Source organism: Cetorhinus maximus, chromosome 16 (assembly GCF_964194155.1).
Source record: "Cetorhinus maximus chromosome 16, sCetMax3.hap1.1, whole genome shotgun sequence".
Lineage (NCBI taxonomy): Eukaryota > Metazoa > Chordata > Chondrichthyes > Lamniformes > Cetorhinidae > Cetorhinus > Cetorhinus maximus.
Window position 1 is genome coordinate 25,743,986 of NC_135894.1, and position 21,229 is coordinate 25,765,214.

At 47.8% G+C, this 21,229-nt stretch overlaps 1 protein-coding gene across 3 annotated transcripts in view; it reads right to left on the reverse strand.

Moving 5' to 3' along the window:
- Positions 1-21,229, reverse strand: part of ace2 (angiotensin I converting enzyme 2) — a 105,896-nt gene that overhangs the window by 64,395 nt on the left and 20,272 nt on the right. For all 3 annotated transcript variants that reach the window (XM_078559537.1, XM_078559536.1, XM_078559535.1), the window contains 4 exons: positions 10,280-10,438; positions 6,217-6,310; positions 461-604; positions 259-371 (listed from right to left, as the gene is read on the reverse strand). In XM_078559537.1, coding sequence (XP_078415663.1) covers positions 259-371; positions 461-604; positions 6,217-6,310; positions 10,280-10,438 — 510 coding nt within the window. The remainder of the gene's footprint in view (positions 1-258; positions 372-460; positions 605-6,216; positions 6,311-10,279; positions 10,439-21,229) is intronic.

Here is a 21,229-nt window from a genome sequence, read left to right on the forward strand (position 1 = left end):
AAATAAAGTCCTGTTCACGCAAGCTAACTTGTGTATCACCTCTGCATATCTCCGGGGCCTAAAACATAGCCGTGACCATTTCTAAGCTTCCAATATACTCAATTCATTATTTCAGTAAGCGATAACACCTGTTTCTTTAGATATTTTTGTGGCTTGAGAGGGCACTGGAGTCAGACATGTCAAAGTTTTCAGAATTGCACACAATTCAGGTGAAAAGTATAGGCAGGAGAAGTGTTGAATGTAAGAAATGAATTTAACCTCTTGAAACAGGTTTTCTACATCTCTCAGGAGATCTTTCCGACTGTATGCATATTCTCCAAGATCATCGGTTTCATAGTTTCCCCTCCAGTAATCACCATAGTCTTCATAGCCTTCAGAGCAAACAAACAGGTCAATTTTTAATAGTGGATTCCTCACGTGAATGCTAAAGACTCAAATATTGTTTATTTGTATCGGTTACCATTCATTTTTGCTGACTTGTTCTTCAACTCTACATATCCTTCATAGAGCGGTCGCAGTTTTTTCCCCACATTAACTCGCCAACCTTCCCAGGCCCAGAGTCTCTCATTGTAATCCTTGCTTGTGGCCATCAGCTTGGTCAACCCTGAATAAAAGCACCAGCATTAGGAGAATCTTGTAAACACATCAAAGGAAAGGCAAGTTCACAACTTATCTTTCACAATAAAAACTATGGTTTAATCTATGATCGTTAGCATGCTCTGGAGATGGTTAATTGACTATTGTGTTGCCTCTGTTACAGATCTCTGGAGCTTTGTCCTTAGAATCAGAGAATGGTTACAGCACAGAAGGAGGCCACACAGGCCCTTGGCTCCACCTGGCTCTCTGCAAACGCAACTCAGCTAGCCCCGCCCTGCTTTTTCCAAGTAACACCAAAATAAAAATCTCTTCAGATAATGATCAATTCCATTTTGAAAGCCACAACTGAACCTGCCTCCACCATACTCTCAGCCAGTGCATTCCAGATTCTAACTGCTCACTGCCTGAGAAAAGATTTTCCTGATGTTGCCATTGCTTCTTTTGCCAATCATCTTAAATCGGTGTCGTCTAGTTCTTGACCCTCCTGTTGAGGTGCCTGCATGCCATTGTAATGTAAAGGTTCTCAGCAGAGCAAGGGTTAACATGGGACCAGGGAATAGCGCTGCCCATGGTATGATAATAGACTCTGAGGGAACAGTCTAGGAACAACACTAGAGATAAAAACAAAAAACTACTGCGGATGCTGGAAATCCAAAACAAAAACAGAATTACCTGGAAAAACTCAGCAGGTCTGGCAGCATCGGCAGAGAAGAAAAGAGTTGACGTTTCGAGTCCTCATGACCCTTCAGCAGAACTGAGTAAAGTTAGGAGAGGGGTGAAATATAAGCTGGTTTAATGTGGGGGGTGTGGGGGGAGGGTGGGTGGGGGGAGAGAAGTTGGGGTGGGGGTGGTTGTAGGGACAAGCAAGCAGTGATAGGAGCAGATAATCAAAGACAATCACAGACAAAGGAACAAAGACGTGTAAAAGGTGGTGATATTATCTAAGAGAATGTGCTAATTAAGAATGGATGGCAGGACACTCAAGGTACAGCTGTAGTGGGGGTGGGGTGGAAAGACTGACAGGGCATTGAATTCAACAACTTTAGATCTTGAACTCCCTCCCCCATCCTCACCCCCTTTCCGTTTCTTCCCCTCTCTTTTGTTTTTTCCAATAATTTATATAGATTTTTCTTTTCCCACCTATTTCCATTATTCTTAAATCTATAACTGTAATGCCCTGTTAGTCTTTCCACCCCACCCCCACTAGAGCTGTATCTTGAGTGTCCTGCCATCCATTCTTAATTAGCACATTCTCTTAGATAATATCACCACCTTTTACACGTCTTTGTTCCTTTGTCTGTGACATCTTTTGATTATCTGTAGCTATCACTGCTTGCTTGTCCCTACAACCACCTCCCCCCCTAACTTCTCTCCACCCACCCCCCCACCCCCCCACCCCCCCACCCCCCACCTTAAACCAGCTTATATTTCACCCCTCTCCTAACTTTACTCAGTTCTGCTGAAGGGTCATGAGGACTCGAAACATCAACTCTTTTCTTCTCCGCCGATGCTACTAGACCTGCTGAGTTTTTCCAGATAATTCTGTTTTTGTTTTAGAAACAACACTATGTAAGTAAGCAGCCTAGCCTGGACTGTGGGCAGCACCATGCCAGACAGTAACCTGGGATATGTAAATAGTTAAAGACTAACAATAAAAGGTTCATGTTTATCATACAGCTCTACAGGATCTCATCAATGAGCCACCACAGACGACACCATATCACAACAACTTCTGCCGAAACCTCTATCAAATCTCCTCTCAAGCATCTCTTTAAGAAGAAACAACCTCAGTTTCTCCAAACTATCCACGGAACTGAAGATCCCCCATCCCCGGAACCGTTCTTGTGAACGTTTTCTGCATTCTCTCCAATGCCTTCACATCCTTCCTAAAGCGTGATGCCCAGAAATGGACGCAAGACTCCAGTTGAGGCTGAACCAGTGTTTTATACAGGTTTAACATAACTCCCTTATTTTTGTGCTCTATGCCCCTATTTATAAAGCCAAGGATCCCGTATGCCTTTTTAACCACTTTCCCAATCTGTCCTGCCATCTTCAATGATTTGTGCACCTATACCCCAGGTCCCTCTGCTCCTGCACCCTCTTTAGAATTTGACCGTTTATTTTATATGGTCTCTGTGCTTTCTTCCCACCAAAATGAATCACTTCACACTTCTCTGCATTGAATTTTACCTGTCACTTGCCCATCCATTCCACCAGCCTGTCTATGTCCTTTTGAAGTTTAACACTATCTTCACAGTTCATAATACTTACAAGTTTTGTCTCATCTGCAACTATTGAATGTGCCCTGTACACCTAAGCCTAGACCATTAATATGTATATTAAAAACAAGAGAGGTTAGTGCCCTCTGGGGAACTCCATTACAAAACTTCCACTTGGAGTCCAGGAAACTTCTGTTCACCACTAGTCTGTTTCCTATCAATCAGACAACTTTGTCTCCATTTCTCCTGACACATTTATTGATTTTGAGGGTTTCATATTTTGCCATTATGTAATGAATAAGTGACTATCGAATGCCAACGTGGCTCCAGTGCCAACACTTATGCCTCTGAAACAGAAGGCTTTCCGTCAAACCACATCACGCATCACTGTGATTAAGTTGATGTCAGGCAGCAATGAGAAAACACTGAACTCTCAGAGGGTCATCACTGAGGGAGTGCTGCACAGTCAGAGGACCAGCACTGAGGGAGTGCTGCACTGTCAGAGGGTCATCACTGAGGGAGTGCTGCACTGTCAGAGGGTCATCACTGAGGGAGTGCTGCACTGTCAGAGGGTCATCACTGAGGGAGTGCTGCACTGTCAGAGGGTCATCACTGAGAGAGTGCTGCACTGTCAGAGGGTCATCACTGAGGGAGTGCTGCACTGCCAGAGGGTCATCACTGAGGGAGTGCTGCACTGTCAGAGGGTCATCACTGAGGGAGTGCTGCACTGTCAGAGGGTCATCACTGAGGGAGTGCTGCACTGTCAGAGGATCAGCACTGATGGAGCACTGCACTGACAGAGGGTTAGTATTGAGGGAGAGCTGTATTGTCAAAGTGTCAGTATTGAGGGAGAGCAGCACTGTCAGAATATCAGCACTGAGGGAGTGCTGCACAGTCAGAGGACCAGCACTGAGGGAGTGCTGCACTGTCAGAGGATCAGCACTGAAGGAGTGCTGCATTGTCAGACGATCAGCACTGAGGTAGAGCTGCAATATCGGAGGTGCAATATTGGGGCAGTTCTGCACTGTCGGAGAGTCAGTACTGAGGGAGTGTGGCAATATCAGAGGTGCAATTTTGGGGGAGGGCTGCACTATTGGAGGGTCGGTGTTGACGGAGTGCTGCACTATTGGAGGGTCGGTGCTGAGGGAGTGCTGCACCATTGGAGGGTCGGTGCTGAGGGAGTGCTGCACTGTCGGAGGGTCAGTACTGAGGGAGTGCTGCAATATCGGAGGTGCAGTATTGGGGCAGTTCTGCACGGTCGGGGGGTCAGTACTGAGGGAGTGTTACAATATTGGAGGTGCAATTTTGGGGGAGGGCTGCACTATTGGAGGGCCGGCACTGAGGAACGGCTTCACTGTTGGAGTGTCAGTACTGAGGGAGAGCTGCACTGTCAGGATATTAGCACTGAGGAAGTGCTGCACTTTCAGAGGATTGCACTGAGGAAGTACTGCACTGTTAGAGGGTCAGTACTGAGAGAATGCTGCACTGTCGAGGGTCAGTACTGAGGGAGTGCTGCACTGTCAGAGAGTTAGCACTGAGGGAGCGCTGCACTATCGGAGGGTCAGCACTGAGGGAGTGCGGCAACATCAGAGGCGCAATTTTGGGGAAGTGCTGCACTATTGGAGAGTCAGTACTGGGGGAGTGCTGCAATATCGGAGTTTCAGAATTGGGGTAGTGCCACACTGTTGGAGGGTCAGGACTGAGGGAGTGCTGCACCGTCGGAGGGTCAGTATTCGGGGAGAGCTGCACTGTCGGAGGGTCAGTACTGAAGGAGTGCTGCACTGTCGAGGGGTCAGTACTGAGGGAGTGTTGCACTGTAGGAGGGTCAGTACTGAAGGAATGCTGCACTGTCAAGGGGTCAGTACTGAGGGAGTGTTGCACTGTAGGAGGGTCAGTACTGAAGGAGTGCTGCACTTTCGAGGGGTCAGTACTGAGGGAGTGTTGCACTGTAGGAGGGTCAGTACTGAGGGAGTGCTGCTCTGCTGGAGGGTCAGTATTGGGGGAGTGCTGCACTGTCAGGGGGTCAGTACTGAGGGAGTGCTGCACTGTTACAATGCCAACATTCAGACTGATGTTAATTTCTGATGTTGGTTCCTTGCCAATGGCCCTGTGGCTTCACCCAAAGTGTTCATGCCTTCAGTTACAGAGCTCTGAAGTTCGGAATTTCCTCTCTAAATCTCTCCAGCTCTCTATACTTCTTTAATACACTACTAAAACCTATCGCATTGACCAAGCTTTTAGTCGACTCCCTGACATTTTCTGATATGGTCAGTCAGATTTTGCATGATAACCTGTGCCATTTTGCTAAATTTAAGGTAATTAATAAATATTCTTGTGGGTTTTCCTGAGTGTCATGGCTGCCTCAGGCATTCAGTACCGAATCAGAGAACTGAAGAGGAAACTTGGTCTCTTATATACAAAGGCTTAACATCTGCTTCAATCATGGCAAAATATGCGTCATGTCTGCCCGAGCCCAAATGCAGATGGCTTCACATGTGAGTCAGTGTGTTTATGTGAGTGTGTGTGTGTTTATGTGTGTGTGTTTGAGAGTGTGTGTGTTTGAGAGTGTGTGTGTGTGAGAGTGTGTGTGTGTGTGTGAGAGTGTGTGTGTGAGTCAGCATGTTTATGTGTGCATGTGTGTGTGTGAAGTAAGTGTGTGAGTTAGTGTGAGTGTGAGAGAGTGTGTGTGTGAGTCAGTGTGTTTATGTGAGTGTGTGTGAGAGAGCATGAGTGTGTGAGAGAGAGAGAGAGAGAGTCTGTGAGTCAGTGTGTGTTTGAGAGTGTGTGTGAAAGTCAGTGTGGTTGTGTGAGTGAGTGAGTGTGAGAGTGTATGTGTGAGTCAGTGTGTTTGAGGGAAACTGTGTGAGTGAGTGTGTGTGTGTGTGTGTGTATGTGAGTGAGTATGTGAGTGTGTGTGAGTCTGTGTGTGTGTGTATGTGAGTGAGTATGTGAGTGTGTGTGAGTCAGTGTGTGTGTGTATGTGAGTGCGTCAGAGTGTGTGGCGAGAGAGAGAGTGTGCGAGTGTGTGTGCATGTGCGCAGGTCTGTGTGTGTATGTCTGTGTGTGTATCTGTGTCTGTGTGTGTGTGTGCCTGTGTGTGTGTGTGTTTCTGTGTATATGTCTGTGATTGTGTTTGTGTGTGAGGTGTGTTTGTGTGTGTGGTGTGTTTGTGTGTGTCTGTATGTAGGTGTGTGTAGATATGTGTGTGTGTGTATATGTGTTTGTGTTTATGCATCTGTATTTGTGTGTGTGTCTGTGGGTGTGTTTTTGTATATGTGTAGCTTTGTGTGTCTGCCTGTGTGTCTGTGTGTGTGTGTGTGTCTGTGTGTGCGTGTGTCTGTGTGTGTGTGTGTACAGAGTGGCTGAGAAGGAACTGAGAAGTGAACTTTGTATCAGGTACCTGGCTCCAGTTCCATACACTGAGAGGGTTCAGATGAGCTGCAGACTGTTCCAGTGCCGTAGATAGTGGCCATTTCATTCTGAATACGGTTCAGCTGGAATCAGAACAACGACAAGACGTTGAGCTTTGATGATGAGCATTGTCCCTCTACCCAGAGACACATTAAATTAACCAGAAGCCTGCAGTTTCCTCAGGCACTGAGTTCTCCATATGGACTCAATATTATCCTCCCACCCTGATTGGCATCACAAGGGAACATCCTTTCTCAGTGCTCCTTGTGGGCTGAGAGGAGCAGGAATTCTCCTCCCTGGCTGCTCAAGGAAGACTTTGGCCCCCATTACGCCAATGTTTGTCTTGGACCTTCACAAACCTTTTCTCACACCCCATACCCTCCTCCCCCATCCCTTACCCTCCTCCCCCATCCTTTACCCTCAAACCCCCATCCTTTACCCTCCTCCCCATCCCCTACCCTCAAACGCCCATCCTTTACCCTCCTCCCCATCCCCTACCCTCCTCCCCATCCCCTACCCTCAAACCCCCATCCCTTACCCTCCTCCCCATCCTTTACCCTCAAACCCCCATCCTTTACCCTCCTCCCCATCCCCTGCCCTCAAACCCCCATCCTTTACCCTCCTCCCCATCCTCTACCCTCCTCCCCATCCCCTACCCTCAAACCCCCATCCCTTACCCTCCTCCCCCATCCTTTACCCTCAAACCCCCATCCTTTACCCTCCTCCCCATCCCCTACCCTCAAACCCCCATCCCTTACCCTCCTCCCCATCCCTTACCCTCCTCCCTCATCACTCACCCTCCAACCCCCATCCCCTACTCTCCAACCCCCATCCCTTACCCTACTCCCCCATCCCCTACCCACCTCCCGCATCCTCTACCCTCCTCCCCCATCCCCTACCCACCTCCCGCATCCCCTACCCTCCAACCCCCATCCCTTACCCTCCTCCCCCATTCCCTACCCTCCACTGACCCCCATCCCCTATCCTCCAAACCCCATCCCCTATCCTCCAAGCTCCATCCCTTACCCTCCTCCTCCATTCCTTACCCTCCTCCCCCATCCCCTACCTCCTCCCCCATCCCCTACCCACCAACTCCCATCCCTTATGCTCCTGCCCCATCCTCTACCCTCCTCCTGCTCCATCCCCTACCCCCATCCATTGCCCACCAACCCCCATTCCCTACCCTCCTCTCCATCCCCTATCCTCTTCCCCATTCCCTACACTCCAACCCACATTCCCTACTCTCCTCCCCATCCACTAACCTCCTCCAACCCCATCCCCAACTCCAACCCCCATTCCCTACCCTCCAAACCCCATCCCCTACCCTCCACCACCCCATCCCCTACCCTCCTCCAACTCCATCCCCTACCCACCTCCTCCCCATCCCCTACCCTCCTCCATCCCCCATTCCATACCCTCCTCACCATCCTCTGCCCTCCCCCAACTCCATCCCCTAGCCACCTCCACCCCATCCCCTACTCTCCTCCAACCCCATACTCTACCTCCAACCCCCATTCCCTTCCCTCCTCCCCATCCCCTACCCTCCTCCAACTCCATTTCCTACCCTCCTCCCCATCCCTTAGCCACCTCCAACCAATCCCCTATCCTCCTCCAACTCCAACGCCTACACTCCAATCCCAATTCCCTACCCTCCTCCCCATCCCCTACCCTCCTCCAACCCCATACTCTACCTCCAACCCCCATCCCCTACCCACCTCCACCCCATCCCCTACCCTCTTCAAACTCCATCCCCTACCCTCCAACCCCCATTCCCTACCCTCCTCCACCATTCCCTACCCTCCAACCCCATTCCCTACCCTCTTCCCTATCCCCTACCCCCATCCAATCTCCATCCCCTACCCCCTACCCCCTCCCCATCCCATACCCTCCTCCACCCTATTCCCTTCCCTCCTCCAACCCCCATCCCCTACCCTCCTCTCCCATCCCCTACCCTCCTCCAACTCCATTTCCTACCCTCCTCCCCATCCCCTACCCACCTCCAACCCCCATCCCCTACTGTCCTCCAACTCCATCCCCTACCCTAGGACCCCTATTCCCTACCCTCCAACCCCCATTCCCGACCCTCCTCCCTATCCACTACCCTCCTCCCCATCCCCTACCCTTCTCCAACCCCATCCCCTCTCCTCCTCCACCATTCCCTACCCTCCAACCCCATTCCCTACCCTCCTCCCTATCCCCTACCCCCTCCAATCTCCATCCCCTACCCCCCTCCCCATCCCCTATCCTTGTCCACCCCATCCCCTACCCTCGTCCACCCCATTCCCTACCCTCCTCAAACTCCCATCCCCTACCCTCCTCCGCATCCCTTACCCTCCTCCACCCCACCCCTACCCTCCTCCAACTCCCATCCCCTACCCTCCTCTCCCATCTCCTACCCTCCTCCAACTCCCATCCCCTATCCTCCTCCCCTATTCCCTACCCACCTCCCCATCCCCTACCCACCTCCCCATCCCGTACCCTCCTCTCCCATCTCCTACCCTCCTCCAACCCCCATCCCCTATCCTCCTCCCCTATTCCCTACCCACCTCCCCATCTCCTACCCTCCTTCCCCATCCCCTACCCTCCTCCACCCCATCCCCTATCCTCCTCCAATCCCCATCCCCTACCCTCCTCCAACCCCCATCCCCTACCAACCTCTGACCCCCCATTCCCTATCCTCCTCCCCATCCCCTACCCTCCTCCAACCCCCATCCCCTACCAACCTCTGACCCCCCATTCCCTATCCTCCTACCCCATCCCCTACCTTCCTCCATCCCATCCACTAACACCCAACCCCCATCCCCTACCCCCCTCCAGCTCCCATCCCCTACCCTCCTGCCCCATCCCCTACCCTCCTCCAGCCTCCGCCACCCCATCCCCTACCCTTCTCCAACTCCCATCCCCTACCCTCCGTCCCCATCCCCTACCTTCCTCCACCCCATCCACTACCCCCCCAATCCCCATCCCCTACCCTCCTCTGATCCCCATCCCCTACCCTCCTCCAACCCCCATCCCCTACCCTCCTCCAACCCCCATCCCCTACCCTCCTCCAACCCCCATCCCCTACCCTCCTCCAACTCCCATCCCCTACCCTCCTCCAACCCCCATCCCCGACCCTGCTCCCCCATCCCCTACCCTCCTCTCTATCTCCTACCCTCCTCCAACCCCCACCCCTTACCCGCCTCTCCCATCCCCTACCCTCCTCTCCCATCCCCTACCCTCCTCTTCCATCCCCTAGCCTCCAACCCCATCCCCTACCCTCCTCCAACCCCCATCCCCTACCCTCCTCCAACCCCCATCCCCTACCCTCCTCCAACCCCCATCCCCTACCCTCCTCCAACTCCCATCCCCTACCCTCCTCCAACCCCCATCCCCGACCCTGCTCCCCCATCCCCTACCCTCCTCTCTATCTCCTACCCTCCTCCAACCCCCACCCCTTACCCGCCTCTCCCATCCCCTACCCTCCTCTCCCATCCCCTACCCTCCTCTTCCATCCCCTAGCCTCCAACCCCGTCCCCTACCCTCCTCCAACCCCATCCCCTACCCTCCTCCGCCCCATCCCCTACCCTCCTCCACCCCATCCCCTATCCTCCTCCAACCCCCATCCCCTACCCTCCTCTGACCCCCATCCCCTACCCTCCTCCAACCCCCATCCCCTACCCTCCTCCAACCCCCATCCCCTACCCTCCTCCGACCCGCATCCCCTACCCTCCTCTCCATCTCCTACCCTCCTGCAACCCCCATCCTCTATCCTCCTCCCCCATTCCCTATCCTCCGACCCCCATCCCCTACCCTCCTCCAACTCCCATTCTCCACCATCCTCCCTCCCATCCCAGCCAGTGAAAGCAATCAGTGCTTAATCTTTAGCCTAACTGCGCAATGAAGCAGCTTTCACAAGCAGATAATGGTTTCATTTGAAGCGATTGAATGTGATTTAGAGTTTTGTGGAAGCTTGTATCTGTAAATACTTCCACTAATCTTATAACTGGACCCAAGTTCTCTTTACCATATCAGTGAGTCAGTATTTCACTGGGGTTGGTGCAATCACTTACACGGGTCAATTCCTTTGGAGATAAAACCCCAGATCCTTTGTCCTGAAGCATCCGAAGCTGCAGTTTGATTTCTTTATCCTTTATCTCACTGATTTTAAACTTGCTGGAATCATTAGAGGCTTTTTGGTAATATTCAGACCATTTGCCACCCACTAGATTCTGGAGAAACAGAATGCGGAAAAAATTGTATTAGATCTTTGGCCACTGAGTGACATGCAAAGTAATAGAACCATAGAAAAGTTACAGTGCAGAATGACCAAAAAGAGAAAAAAAGTAACTCGCCGCTCATTTTAATCCCACTTTCCAGCACCTGGTCCCAGTCCTTGCAGGTTCCAGCACTTCAGATGCAGATCCAGGTACTTTTAAATGAGTTGAGCATTTCAGTCTCAACCACCAACTCAGGCAGTGAATTCCAGACACCCACCACCCTCTGGGTGAAGACGTTTTTCCTCATGTCCCCTCTAATCCTTCTACCAATCACCTTAAATCTGTGCCCCCTGGTAATTGACCCCTCAGCTAGAGGCAACAGATCTTTCCTGTCTCCCCTTTCTAGGCCCCTCATCATTTTGTACACCTCAATTAGGTCACCCCTCAGCCTCCTCTGTTCTAAGGAAAACAGCCCCAGCCTACCCAGTCTCTCCCCATAGCTGCAATTTTCAAATCCTGGTAACATTCTGGTAAATCTCCTCTGTATTTTCTCTAGAGCAATTATGTCCTTGCTGTCCTTGGTGACCAGGACTGTACACACAATTCCACCTTTTTTGGCCAGTCTGCCATATGGGACCTTGTCAAGCTCCCTACCTTTCCAAGACATGATCTTCTCCTAACAAAACCATGCTGACTATCCCTGATTAACCCGTTCCTTTCTAAGTGACAGTTTATCCTGTCTCTCAGAATTGATTCTAATAATTTGCCCACCACTGAAGTCAGACTGACCAGCCTATAATTTTCTGGCCTATCCCTCGTACCCTTTTTAAATAATGGTATAGTGTTCACAGATCTCCAATCCTCTGGGGCCTCACCTGTATCTAGTGAGGATTGGAAAATGATCCTCAGAGCATCTGCTATTTCCTCCCTGGCTTCCATTAACAGCCTGGGATACAATCCATCCGGCCCTGGTGATTTATCCACCTTCAAGGATGTCAGTCCCTCCAGTACATCCTCTCTCGCTATGTTTATCGTATCTAATATTTCCCACTCCTCCTCTTTAACTAGAATGTCTGCATCATCCCTCTGCTTAGTGAAGACAGAGACAATGGAATCCTGCCCACGTCTTCAGCATCAATCCACAAGTTACCATGTACATCTCTGATAGGCTCTACCCTTACCTTAGTTATTCTCTTGCCCTTAATGCATTGGTAAAACATCTTTAGGTTTTTTTTTAATTTTTCCTGCAAATATCTTTTGATATTTCATATCCTCTCTTTGCTTTCTTAATTACCTTTTTTACTTCACCCCTGTACTTTCTATACTCCTCTAGACTTTCTACAGTATTAAGCTTTTTGCCACTGCCATAACATTTCTTTTTCTGCTTTATCATGCCCTGTATACTTCTGGATAACCAGGGGGCTCGAGATTTGGCAGCACCACCTTTTCCTTTGTGGAGACATGTCGACACTGTGCCCATAGAATCTCACTTTTGAATGTCCCTCACTGATCTGTCACTGTTTTCCCTTTGAGTAGCTGTAACCAGTCCACTTTCGCCAGTTCACCTCAAATCTTCGTAAAATTTGTATTCAACAAAATTAGAACTTTTACCCCTGTTCTATCTTTGTCCTTTTCCATAATGATGTTAAGTCCAACTGTATTATGGTCACTACCTCCAAAATGGTCTCTCACTGCTACTTCACCCACTTGCCCAGCTTCATTTCCTAAGACTAAATCTAGAATTGCGCCCCCTCTCATTGGGTTTGTTACGCGCTGGCTGAAAAAGTTCTCTTGAACACAGTTCAAACATTTTGTGCCCTCTCTGTCCTTCACGCTGTTCATATCCCAATTGATAGTAGGGTCCCCAGCTATTACTGCCCTATTGTTTTGCACTCAGAAATCTGTCTAGATATTTACTCTTCTAACTCCCTTCCACTATTTGGAGGTCTATTGTACACTCCTAACAGTGTGGCTGCCCCTTTTTTATTTCAAAACCTATATAGCTCAACCCAAGTGACCATCATTTGATGCTTCATTTAATATATCATCCCTCCTCACAGCTGTAATTGATTCTTTAACCAATGATGCTACACCCCCACCTTTTTTATCCCACTCCCTATCCTGCCTGAAAACATTATATCCAAGGGTGTTGAGCTGCCTTTTATGTCCCTCTTTAAGCCAAGTTTCCATTATAGCAATGATATCATGCTGCCATGTATCTGTGCCCTCAGCTCATCGGCTTTATTTGCTATACTCCTTGCATTTACACATATAACATTTAACACTGCCAAATTCCTGTGCTGTACACTTTTTACTGTACACTTCCTGTGCTTCTTCTGTCTTTCAGAGACCCTCACTAATTCTCCATCTCCCATTCCCTGCTCTGAATTTGCCCTCAGGTAATGCAGATTCACACTCGGTGTCAATGTTCTCTGGGTGCATTAGACCCCTTGCTTATCACTCAGGTCATATGGAGAGCTGGTACTGTTGGGCAACAACAATCTGCATTTATATAGCAGCTATAACACAGTAAAACGTCCCAAGGTGTTTTAGACCAAAACTGAAATCAAGTTGCACAAGGAGATTTAAGGGCAGACGACCAAAGGTTTGGTCAAAGACATAGATTTTATGGAGCACCTTAGAGGTCAAGAGGCAGAGAGCTTTAGGGACGAGATTGTAGAACTCAGGGTCTCCAGTGGTGGAGCGATTAAAATCGGTGTTCCATAAGAGCCCAAAATTGGAGGAGCGCAGTGATCTCGGAGGATTGTGGGACTGGAGGAGATTACAGAGATAGAGAGGGATGAGGCCATGGAGGGACTCAAGATGAAGGATGAGGGTTTTAAAATCGAGGCATTGCTGGGCCAGGAACCAACGAACACAGGGGTAATGGGTGAAGAGGACTTGCTACGGGCTAGGAAATGGACAGCAAAGCTTTGAATGTGGTTGGGTTTGAGAAATGCAATGCTGTACTGACTAACTGGCTTGCCATAGTCATGTGACTCTTCCATGAGGTGCTCTGCCTCTGGAGGCAGCCATCTTAAGATCAGTTCAATAAAGGCTCTCCCTGAGTGCACACTGAAGAAATACAGCTGGCCTTATACATGAGTCAGAATGAGTTCAAGTTTACAGAGGGTAGAAAGTGAGGGGCTGACAAGGAGTGCATTGAAGTGGTCAAGTCCAAAGGTAACAAAGGCAATGAATGAGGTTTTCAGCAGCAGATGAGCTGAGACAGGGACAGGATTGGCAAGCTCACGGAGGTGGAAGTAGGTGGCGTGGATTAGAGCACATGTGGGGTCAGAAGCTCATCTCAGGGTCAAATAGATCGAAGACTGCAAACGGTCTGGTTCAACCTCAGACTGTGGCCAGGCAGAAGGATGGAATCAGTGATAATAATAACAAAGCACTGTTAAATCTTAGCAGCATCTAACGGAGATGAGGACAGAGAAACAGAGTCCAATATGACTCTTCTTCAGGACTGGAGAGAGGCAGAAATGTGATGGGTTTTATGCTGTTGAAAAAGGGGTGGGGGGAGGTGAGGAAAAAAGGGAAGGTCAGGGATAGGTTAAACAGCAGGGGACATTATATTACAAAGGTGTCATGGAATAAAAAGCAAAGAGAGTGAAAAATGATAATAGTAAAAGTACAAAACATTGGTCCAGAATAGGTGTTAATAGCAGCAAAAAGATCAGCACTGTCTGAAAGCAAAAATATGAGAACAAGATACAGACTGGCACTAGGGGCAAAAATGCAAAATGGAGGACAGAGCTCATGGTCTGAAGTCCAAAGAACTCAATGTTGAGCTCAGAAGGCTGTTAAGTACCTAATCGGATGTAATCAGTGGCTAGAGAATGGAGTTTATGGTGGGGACCGAAGTCGATGCCTTCAGTCTCCCCAATATGGAAGAAATTTTTCCTCCTCCAGTACTGGATGTTGCATAAACAGTCTGATAGTTCAGCCACAGTGGAGGTGTTAAGAGAGGTGGTGGTGAGGGAGAGCTGGGTGTCCATGTGTCCTTGTAGAACCTGCGGGAGTGCGCATTTCTTATGCACATCCCATGATTCAATCTCAGGAAGGGGGCAGGAAAATTGGCTCTTGGCATTTATGTGTTTTATGATGCTACAAACCTTTTCAGCATTTTCTACCTGCATGCAGCTGAAAAAAATGGTGAGTAAAGCCCGATACTGAATTGGACTGTCTGAAAGATAGCACAGGACACATGATACAAAACATGTGACATGTGTGACGAATATCTACTTCATGGTGCGTGTTAATATTTTACAGGTAATATTTAGTTCTGGGAGGAATGTTGTTCTGAAAATGAGGTAACTAAAATGCTGAGCTGTAGAGATTGCTGTAACACATAAAAGAAAGTTCAGAAGGTTATCTATATTTGTTTAATAGAGTCAGAATAGATAAGATGGAGCCATAAAACAGTAGGTGGGCTTATTTATCTGGAGAACTGGAGACACTGCAAAGCAAAGAAGTGCAATCCAGAGAGATATTTTGTTTTGGCAGTTAGAGCTAAATTAAATACATTCAGTGAACCCTGAAAGGCTACGTCATCATGGAGATGGGTGGCGCTTAAGAAGGTTCTCAGGTTTCAGTTGATCTGTGTGTTTGCTGGAGAGGGGCTTAGTTGCAGTTTGGACCTCATGTGGTTTGGAGGTCACAGAGAAGCCCTAGGAGCCATTCGGTGCTGTTAGAGCTCAGGAGAAGTCCTGGAGAATTGAGAAAGTGCTGGAAGGTTGCTGGCTTTGTGCTGGAGAAGGTTAGGGCTCAGATGAAGCCCTGGGAGCCATTTATAGCTCAGTGCAGCCAGGGGATTGGAGTTCAGAGAAACCCAGGGGCATTGTCAGGTTAGTGAAGCTAGCATCTGGAATTGTGCCAGTAGTTAGAGGCGGGAGTGCAGCTTTGTGAATCCCGTGGAATGCAGTCTCAGAACAGGAGACTGAGCCATTGGAGTATGAGCAATCATTGATGCAGTGCAAGCCAGAGTGGCTTTTGAGGGACTTCAGATGCTCGATCTTCAAAAGTGAGGAATTCAAATCCCCCGTGAGAGAAACAGGGTTTTTACACATTATCGTGACTCACAGTAGCCACTGACATCTTGGTGGGTTGCGGAGAAATCCATGGGATCTGTCACATCTTCCATTTAATGTGCCATATGGGGTGTTCAACCACAGTTTGCCTGTTAATTCATATTTACCTCATGTTAATCCTGAATATTAGAGTAGAAGGCAGATATCGTAAATTGTTTTACATTTCTGACTTTGTATTGTAAAATTGATTTTGTTTTTTTAAAACCAATCTTGTGGCTTTATTCTCCTAGTGGGTAACTGGGATTTCAAACATTGTATACTTTAAACAAAATGTTACTGGTCTCCAACTGGATCGTCACATTTGGGGCATGTGACAGGATAGATTGGTAGTGCGTGCTAACATGGCAATTTTTAATATACTAATCTAGGTAGATACAGGGAATTCTGGATTCTGATAGATAACATAAATTCTCTGAAGCTTGTGACATTGAATCATCTAGGCCAGGAAGTACAAGGTTTAAACTGTGCTTTGTGATGGTCAATTCAGCTCAGGGGGAGCTCGACTGGAGCTATGGCAATCCTCAGCTTCTCCAGGCAAATTAACTTTACCATACAAAGTCAGAAATGTAAAACAATTTACAACATCTGTCTTCTACTCTAATATTCAGGATTAGCATGAGGTAAATATGAATTAACAGGGAAACCATGGTTGAACACATAACACGGCACATTGAACGGCAGATGTGACCAAGTCAGGTCCCACAATTTCTCAGCAACCCACCCAGACGTCAGTGACTACTGTGAGTCACGATATTTCATCAAAACTCTGTTTCTCTCATGATGATCGGGATATTACCCAGTGACCCCTGCTAAACCCACATAGGTTTAGGTCCACAGATGGATTTGGCAATTTGAATAATGTAGCACGGAAATAAATTATTAAAAGTGAACTGCTGGATTCAGAACGCTAATACGAGGAGCTAATTTGAAGGGGGGGGCGTGGGGGGGGTAGATTATTGTGAATTTTTTGTTGTTACAAAGGCTCTTTGAGCCTGTTTCTCCATTCAGTTAGATCATGGTTGATACATACCTTAACTCCATTTATCTGCTATGTTTCTATATTGCTTAGTAATACCCTTACAAAAGTCTAACAATTTTATTTTCGAAATTTTCAAATGACCCCAAGCCTCGACAGCGTTTTTGGAGAGAGAGAGTTCCAGATTTCTGTATGGGGAAAAATTGTTTCTTAATTCACTCCTGAATAATCTAGTTCTGCGTTTTACACTGTGCCTCCTAGTCCTATACTCCACCAAGCCATGGAAATGCTTTCTCCCAAACTACCCTACCTATTCGCCTTAATATCTTATAAACTTCAAGCAAATCGTCCCTTAACTTTCTAAATACTTTCTTAATTTGTTTAATCTGTCCTCAGAATTTAATCTTTGGAGTCCAGGTGTCATTCTGATAAATCCACGCTGTACTCACTTCAAGGCTAGCTAATTAATCAGTCTATCTATCTATCTATCTATCTATCTACCTACCTACCTATCTACCTATCGATCTATCCTTCCTTAGGTGTTCTCCCCAGAACTGCTCATTCCTGGGCCTACAGTAACCGGCTGAAGCATGACTTCTACCCCCTTGTATTCAAATTCTCAATATAAAGGCCAGCATTCCATTAGCCTTTTTTATTCTTTTCTGTATTTGCTCATGACATTTTAATTTCTTTTTATTCATTCATGGGTTGTGGGTGTCACTGGCTGGGCCAACATTTGTTGCCCATCCCTAATTGCCCTCGCAAAGGTGGTGGTGAGCTGCCTTCTTGAACCGCTGCAGTCCATGTGGTGTAGGTACACCCACAGTGCTCTTAGGGAGGGAGTTCCAGGATTCTGACCCAGCGACGATGAAGGAATGGCAATATATTTCCAAGTCAGGATGGTGAGTGACTTGGAGGGGAATTTCCAGGTGGTGGTGTTCCCATGTGTCTGCTGCCCTTGTCCTTCTAGATGGTAGTGGTCGTGGGTTTGGAAGGTGCTGTCTATGGAGCCTTGGTGAATTCCTGCAGTGCATCTTGTAGATGGTACACACTGCTGCTACTGTGTGTCAGTGGTGGAGGGAGTGAATGTTTGTGGATAGGGTGCCAATCAAGCGGGCTGCTTTGTCCTGAGTGGTGTCAAGCTTCTTGAGTGTTGACCGATGAACACTCAAGTCTCTTTGGATCTACACTGTTTCTAGATTTTTCACTATTTAAAAAGTACCCTGTTCTATTCTTTTCAGGTCCAAAATGGATGACCTCACAGTTTTTGTTTTATTCTTTTAAGGGATGTGGGCATCACTGGCTAGGCCAGCATTTATTGCCCATCCCTAATTGCCCTTGAGAAGGTGGTGGTGAGCAATCCATGTGGTGTGGGTACACCCGCAGTGCTGTTGGGGAGGGAGTTCCAGGATTTTACTGGGTCAACTAAGCAGTGTGTGCTGTTGCCATTTCCGGTGCCTTAGTTGATGCCAGGTAGTCCATCCGGCTTAATTCCTTTTCAGCTTTTCTGTAGTGGTTTGGTGAAACTGAGTGGCTTGCCAGGCCACTTAGAGGGCAGTTAAAAGTTAGCCACATTTGCTGACATTGAGATCCATTGGCCACAGTTTCTCTCATTCACTTAATCTATTAATATCTCCTTGCAATTTTATGCTTTCATCTACACCGCTTGCCTTGCCACCTACGTTTGTGGCATCAGCAAACGCAGATATGTGACTTTCTGTTCCATTATCTAAATCATGAATGGATACAGTCAATAGTAGAGATCCCAACACAGTTTATACTCAAGGGAATACAAGCCTAACCTATGCAACCTGTCCTTGAAACCTTTTAACCCCAGTATCATTCTGCAATTGTTCCATTACATAGGATATATGGCACAGGCACAGGCCATTCAGCCCAACCAATCGAGCCTCCCCCCACCATTTCCTCATCTAAATCTACCATCGCAACTCCTTCTCATCACCCTCTTGTGCTTGTCCAGCTTCCCTTTAAATATATTTACACTATTCTCTTCAACCACTCTCTGTGGTAGCGAGCTCCACGTGCTCAACACTCTGGATAAAGAAGTTTCTTCTGAGTTCCCTATTGAGCTTCTTGGTGACTATCTTATATTGACAGCCTCTAATTCTGCTCTTCCCCACACAAGGAACCATTCTCTTTACATCCACTCTGTCAAATCATTTCTTCACTTCAAAGATCTCCATCAGGCCACCCCTCAGTCTTCTTTCAAGAGAAAAGAGACCCAGCCTGTCAATCCTTTCCCAATATACATACCCACAAATTTCTGGCATCATCCTTGTAAATCTTCTCTGTACCCTCTCCAGTGCCTCTATATCCTTTTTATAATATGATGACCAGAACTGTACACTGCACTCTTAAAGTGTGGTCTAACCAAGGTTCGATACAGGTTTAACAGAACTTCCCAACTTTTCAATCCTATCCCTGTAGAAATAAAGCCTAGCACTTGATTGTCTTTTCTTATGGCCTTGCTAACCTGTGGCGCAACTTTCAGTGATTGGTGTATTTGTACTCCAAGACACCTCTGTTCCTCTACCCCACCTAGACTGGCACTCTCCAAGTAATAAGTGACCTTTCGATTCTTCCTATCAAAATGTACCACCTCACATTTATCTGTGTTGATCTTCATTTGTCAATGATTTGCCAACTATGCTAGTTTAGTAATGTCATCCTGTAATTCATTGCAGTCCTCCTTGGTATTGACTATCCCCGCCACCACAATCTGGTGTCATGCACAAATTTAGTAACTGTATTTTGATTCCAAAGTCCAAATTGTTAATGTGAACTGTGAACAGCAGTGGGCCCATCCCTGATCCTTGTGGAACACCATTTCCTACCTTCTACCACTCTGATAACTACCCTTGATTCCCACTGTCTGTTTTTTGTCTGGATACCAGCTAGCAATCTATTTTGCCACATGTGCCCTGACTCCACATTCTCTGACCTTATTGATTAGTCTATTATGGGGCACCTTCTTAGAGACCTTGTGAAACTCCACATAAATCACATCTACTGCAATACATTATCTACTCTCCCTGTTACCTCCTTAAAAAATTCAATAAACAAATTTTTTCTGTAATTCCATGCTGGCTATTCATTATTACATTTTTCATTTCTAGATGTTATTTCTATTCTCTCCTTTAGTAAGGATTCCATTATTTTTCCTACTGATGAGAGGTTGGCTGCTATATAGTTCCCTGGGCATGTTCTGTCCCTCTTTTTAAATAAAGGAGTTACATCTGCAGCCTTTTTGGCACTGCACCTTTACCCATGTTTCCCCTAGCAGAGGGGTCAATTACCAGGGGGCACAGATTTAAGGAGATTGGTAGAAGGATTAGAGGGGACATGAGGAAAAACTTCTTCACCCAGAGGGTGGTGGGTGTTTGGAATTCGCTGCCTGGTTTGGTGGTGGAGGCAGAAACCCTCAACTCATTTAAAAGGCACCAGGATCTGCACCTAAAATGCTGGAACCTGCAAGGATATGGACCAGGTGCAGGAAACAGGATTAAAATGGGTAACTAGGGGCTGAATTTTACATCTCGCGGGTGGGCGCGCCCGACCCGAGCGGGCATAAAATTGCGCGAGAAGATGTCGGGCGAGAGTCCCGACGTCATTGTGCAATCACGCGATATTCTGCTTGACGGGCGCGCGCAAAAGCTGGACGCGTGCCCGCTGACAATTAAGGGGGCAATTAAGCCCATTAACAGCGCAATTGTCTGCGATTTTCCGTGCCTTGTCCAACCTTGCGCTTGGCGGACGGGCAAATCGGCCAGGCGGCCTTTGTATTTTCCACCAAACTTCATCCAAGGGCGAAATGATATTTCTGTTATGAAATAAAATAAAAATAAAAATCTGCAGTCAGCGTTTTTACCAGCTATGTTTTCAGGTGTCTGATTGTGATGCACAGACTTTTTTTTTGCAGCTTTTTATAACTTTATTTAGTTGTTTTCGGGTCTGCAGCTCCCTGAGGCAGCTCTCTGCCTTTGGGGAGCTTTCCCTCAGCACACACCTGCGCACACGGTGACATCATCGTCCACCCTCTTCCCGCCGGCAGCGCTGAGCTTTTCAGCGCGCATTTCACACTGGCTGGCCATTAACCGGGTCAGCCAGCGTCAAATCACGGTCTGGGGCCGATCATGGTCACAGTCATGGCACGTGCCACGCGAAAGGTAAAATTCAGGCCATAATGTGAGGGAAAGTGTCATAAAATGTCCTTTGAATGAGTGTTGCAATGCATTTCCGCAATAGATAGTTATTGGGAATAAAGATGGCAGGATTGTACAGCAACCATAGAACCATGGGAAAAGCTACTGCACAGAAAGAGGCCATTCAGCCCGTCACGTCTACGCCAGTCGAGAAATTTTTTTAAAAACTGGACCTGAATTTTTCCTTTGGCGTGGCGAGCGCTATTGGTGGGCCTGGGAGCGGTCGGGAAACGAAACGCCAACCGTGATTGGCCCCCGATTTCACCCTGGCCAACCAATTAATGGGCAGCCAGCGTGAAACGCACGCTGAAACGCTCAGCGCTGCCGGGATGGGGGGCGGGAAGAGGGTGGGCGATGGTGTCACCGAGGGTGAGCTCTGCGGGAAAGCTCCCCGAAGGCAGACAGCTGCCTCAGGGAGCTGCAGGCCCGAAAATAATTAAATAAAGTTATAAAAAGCGGTGAAAAAAGTCTATGCATCACAATCAGGCACATGGAAACATAGATG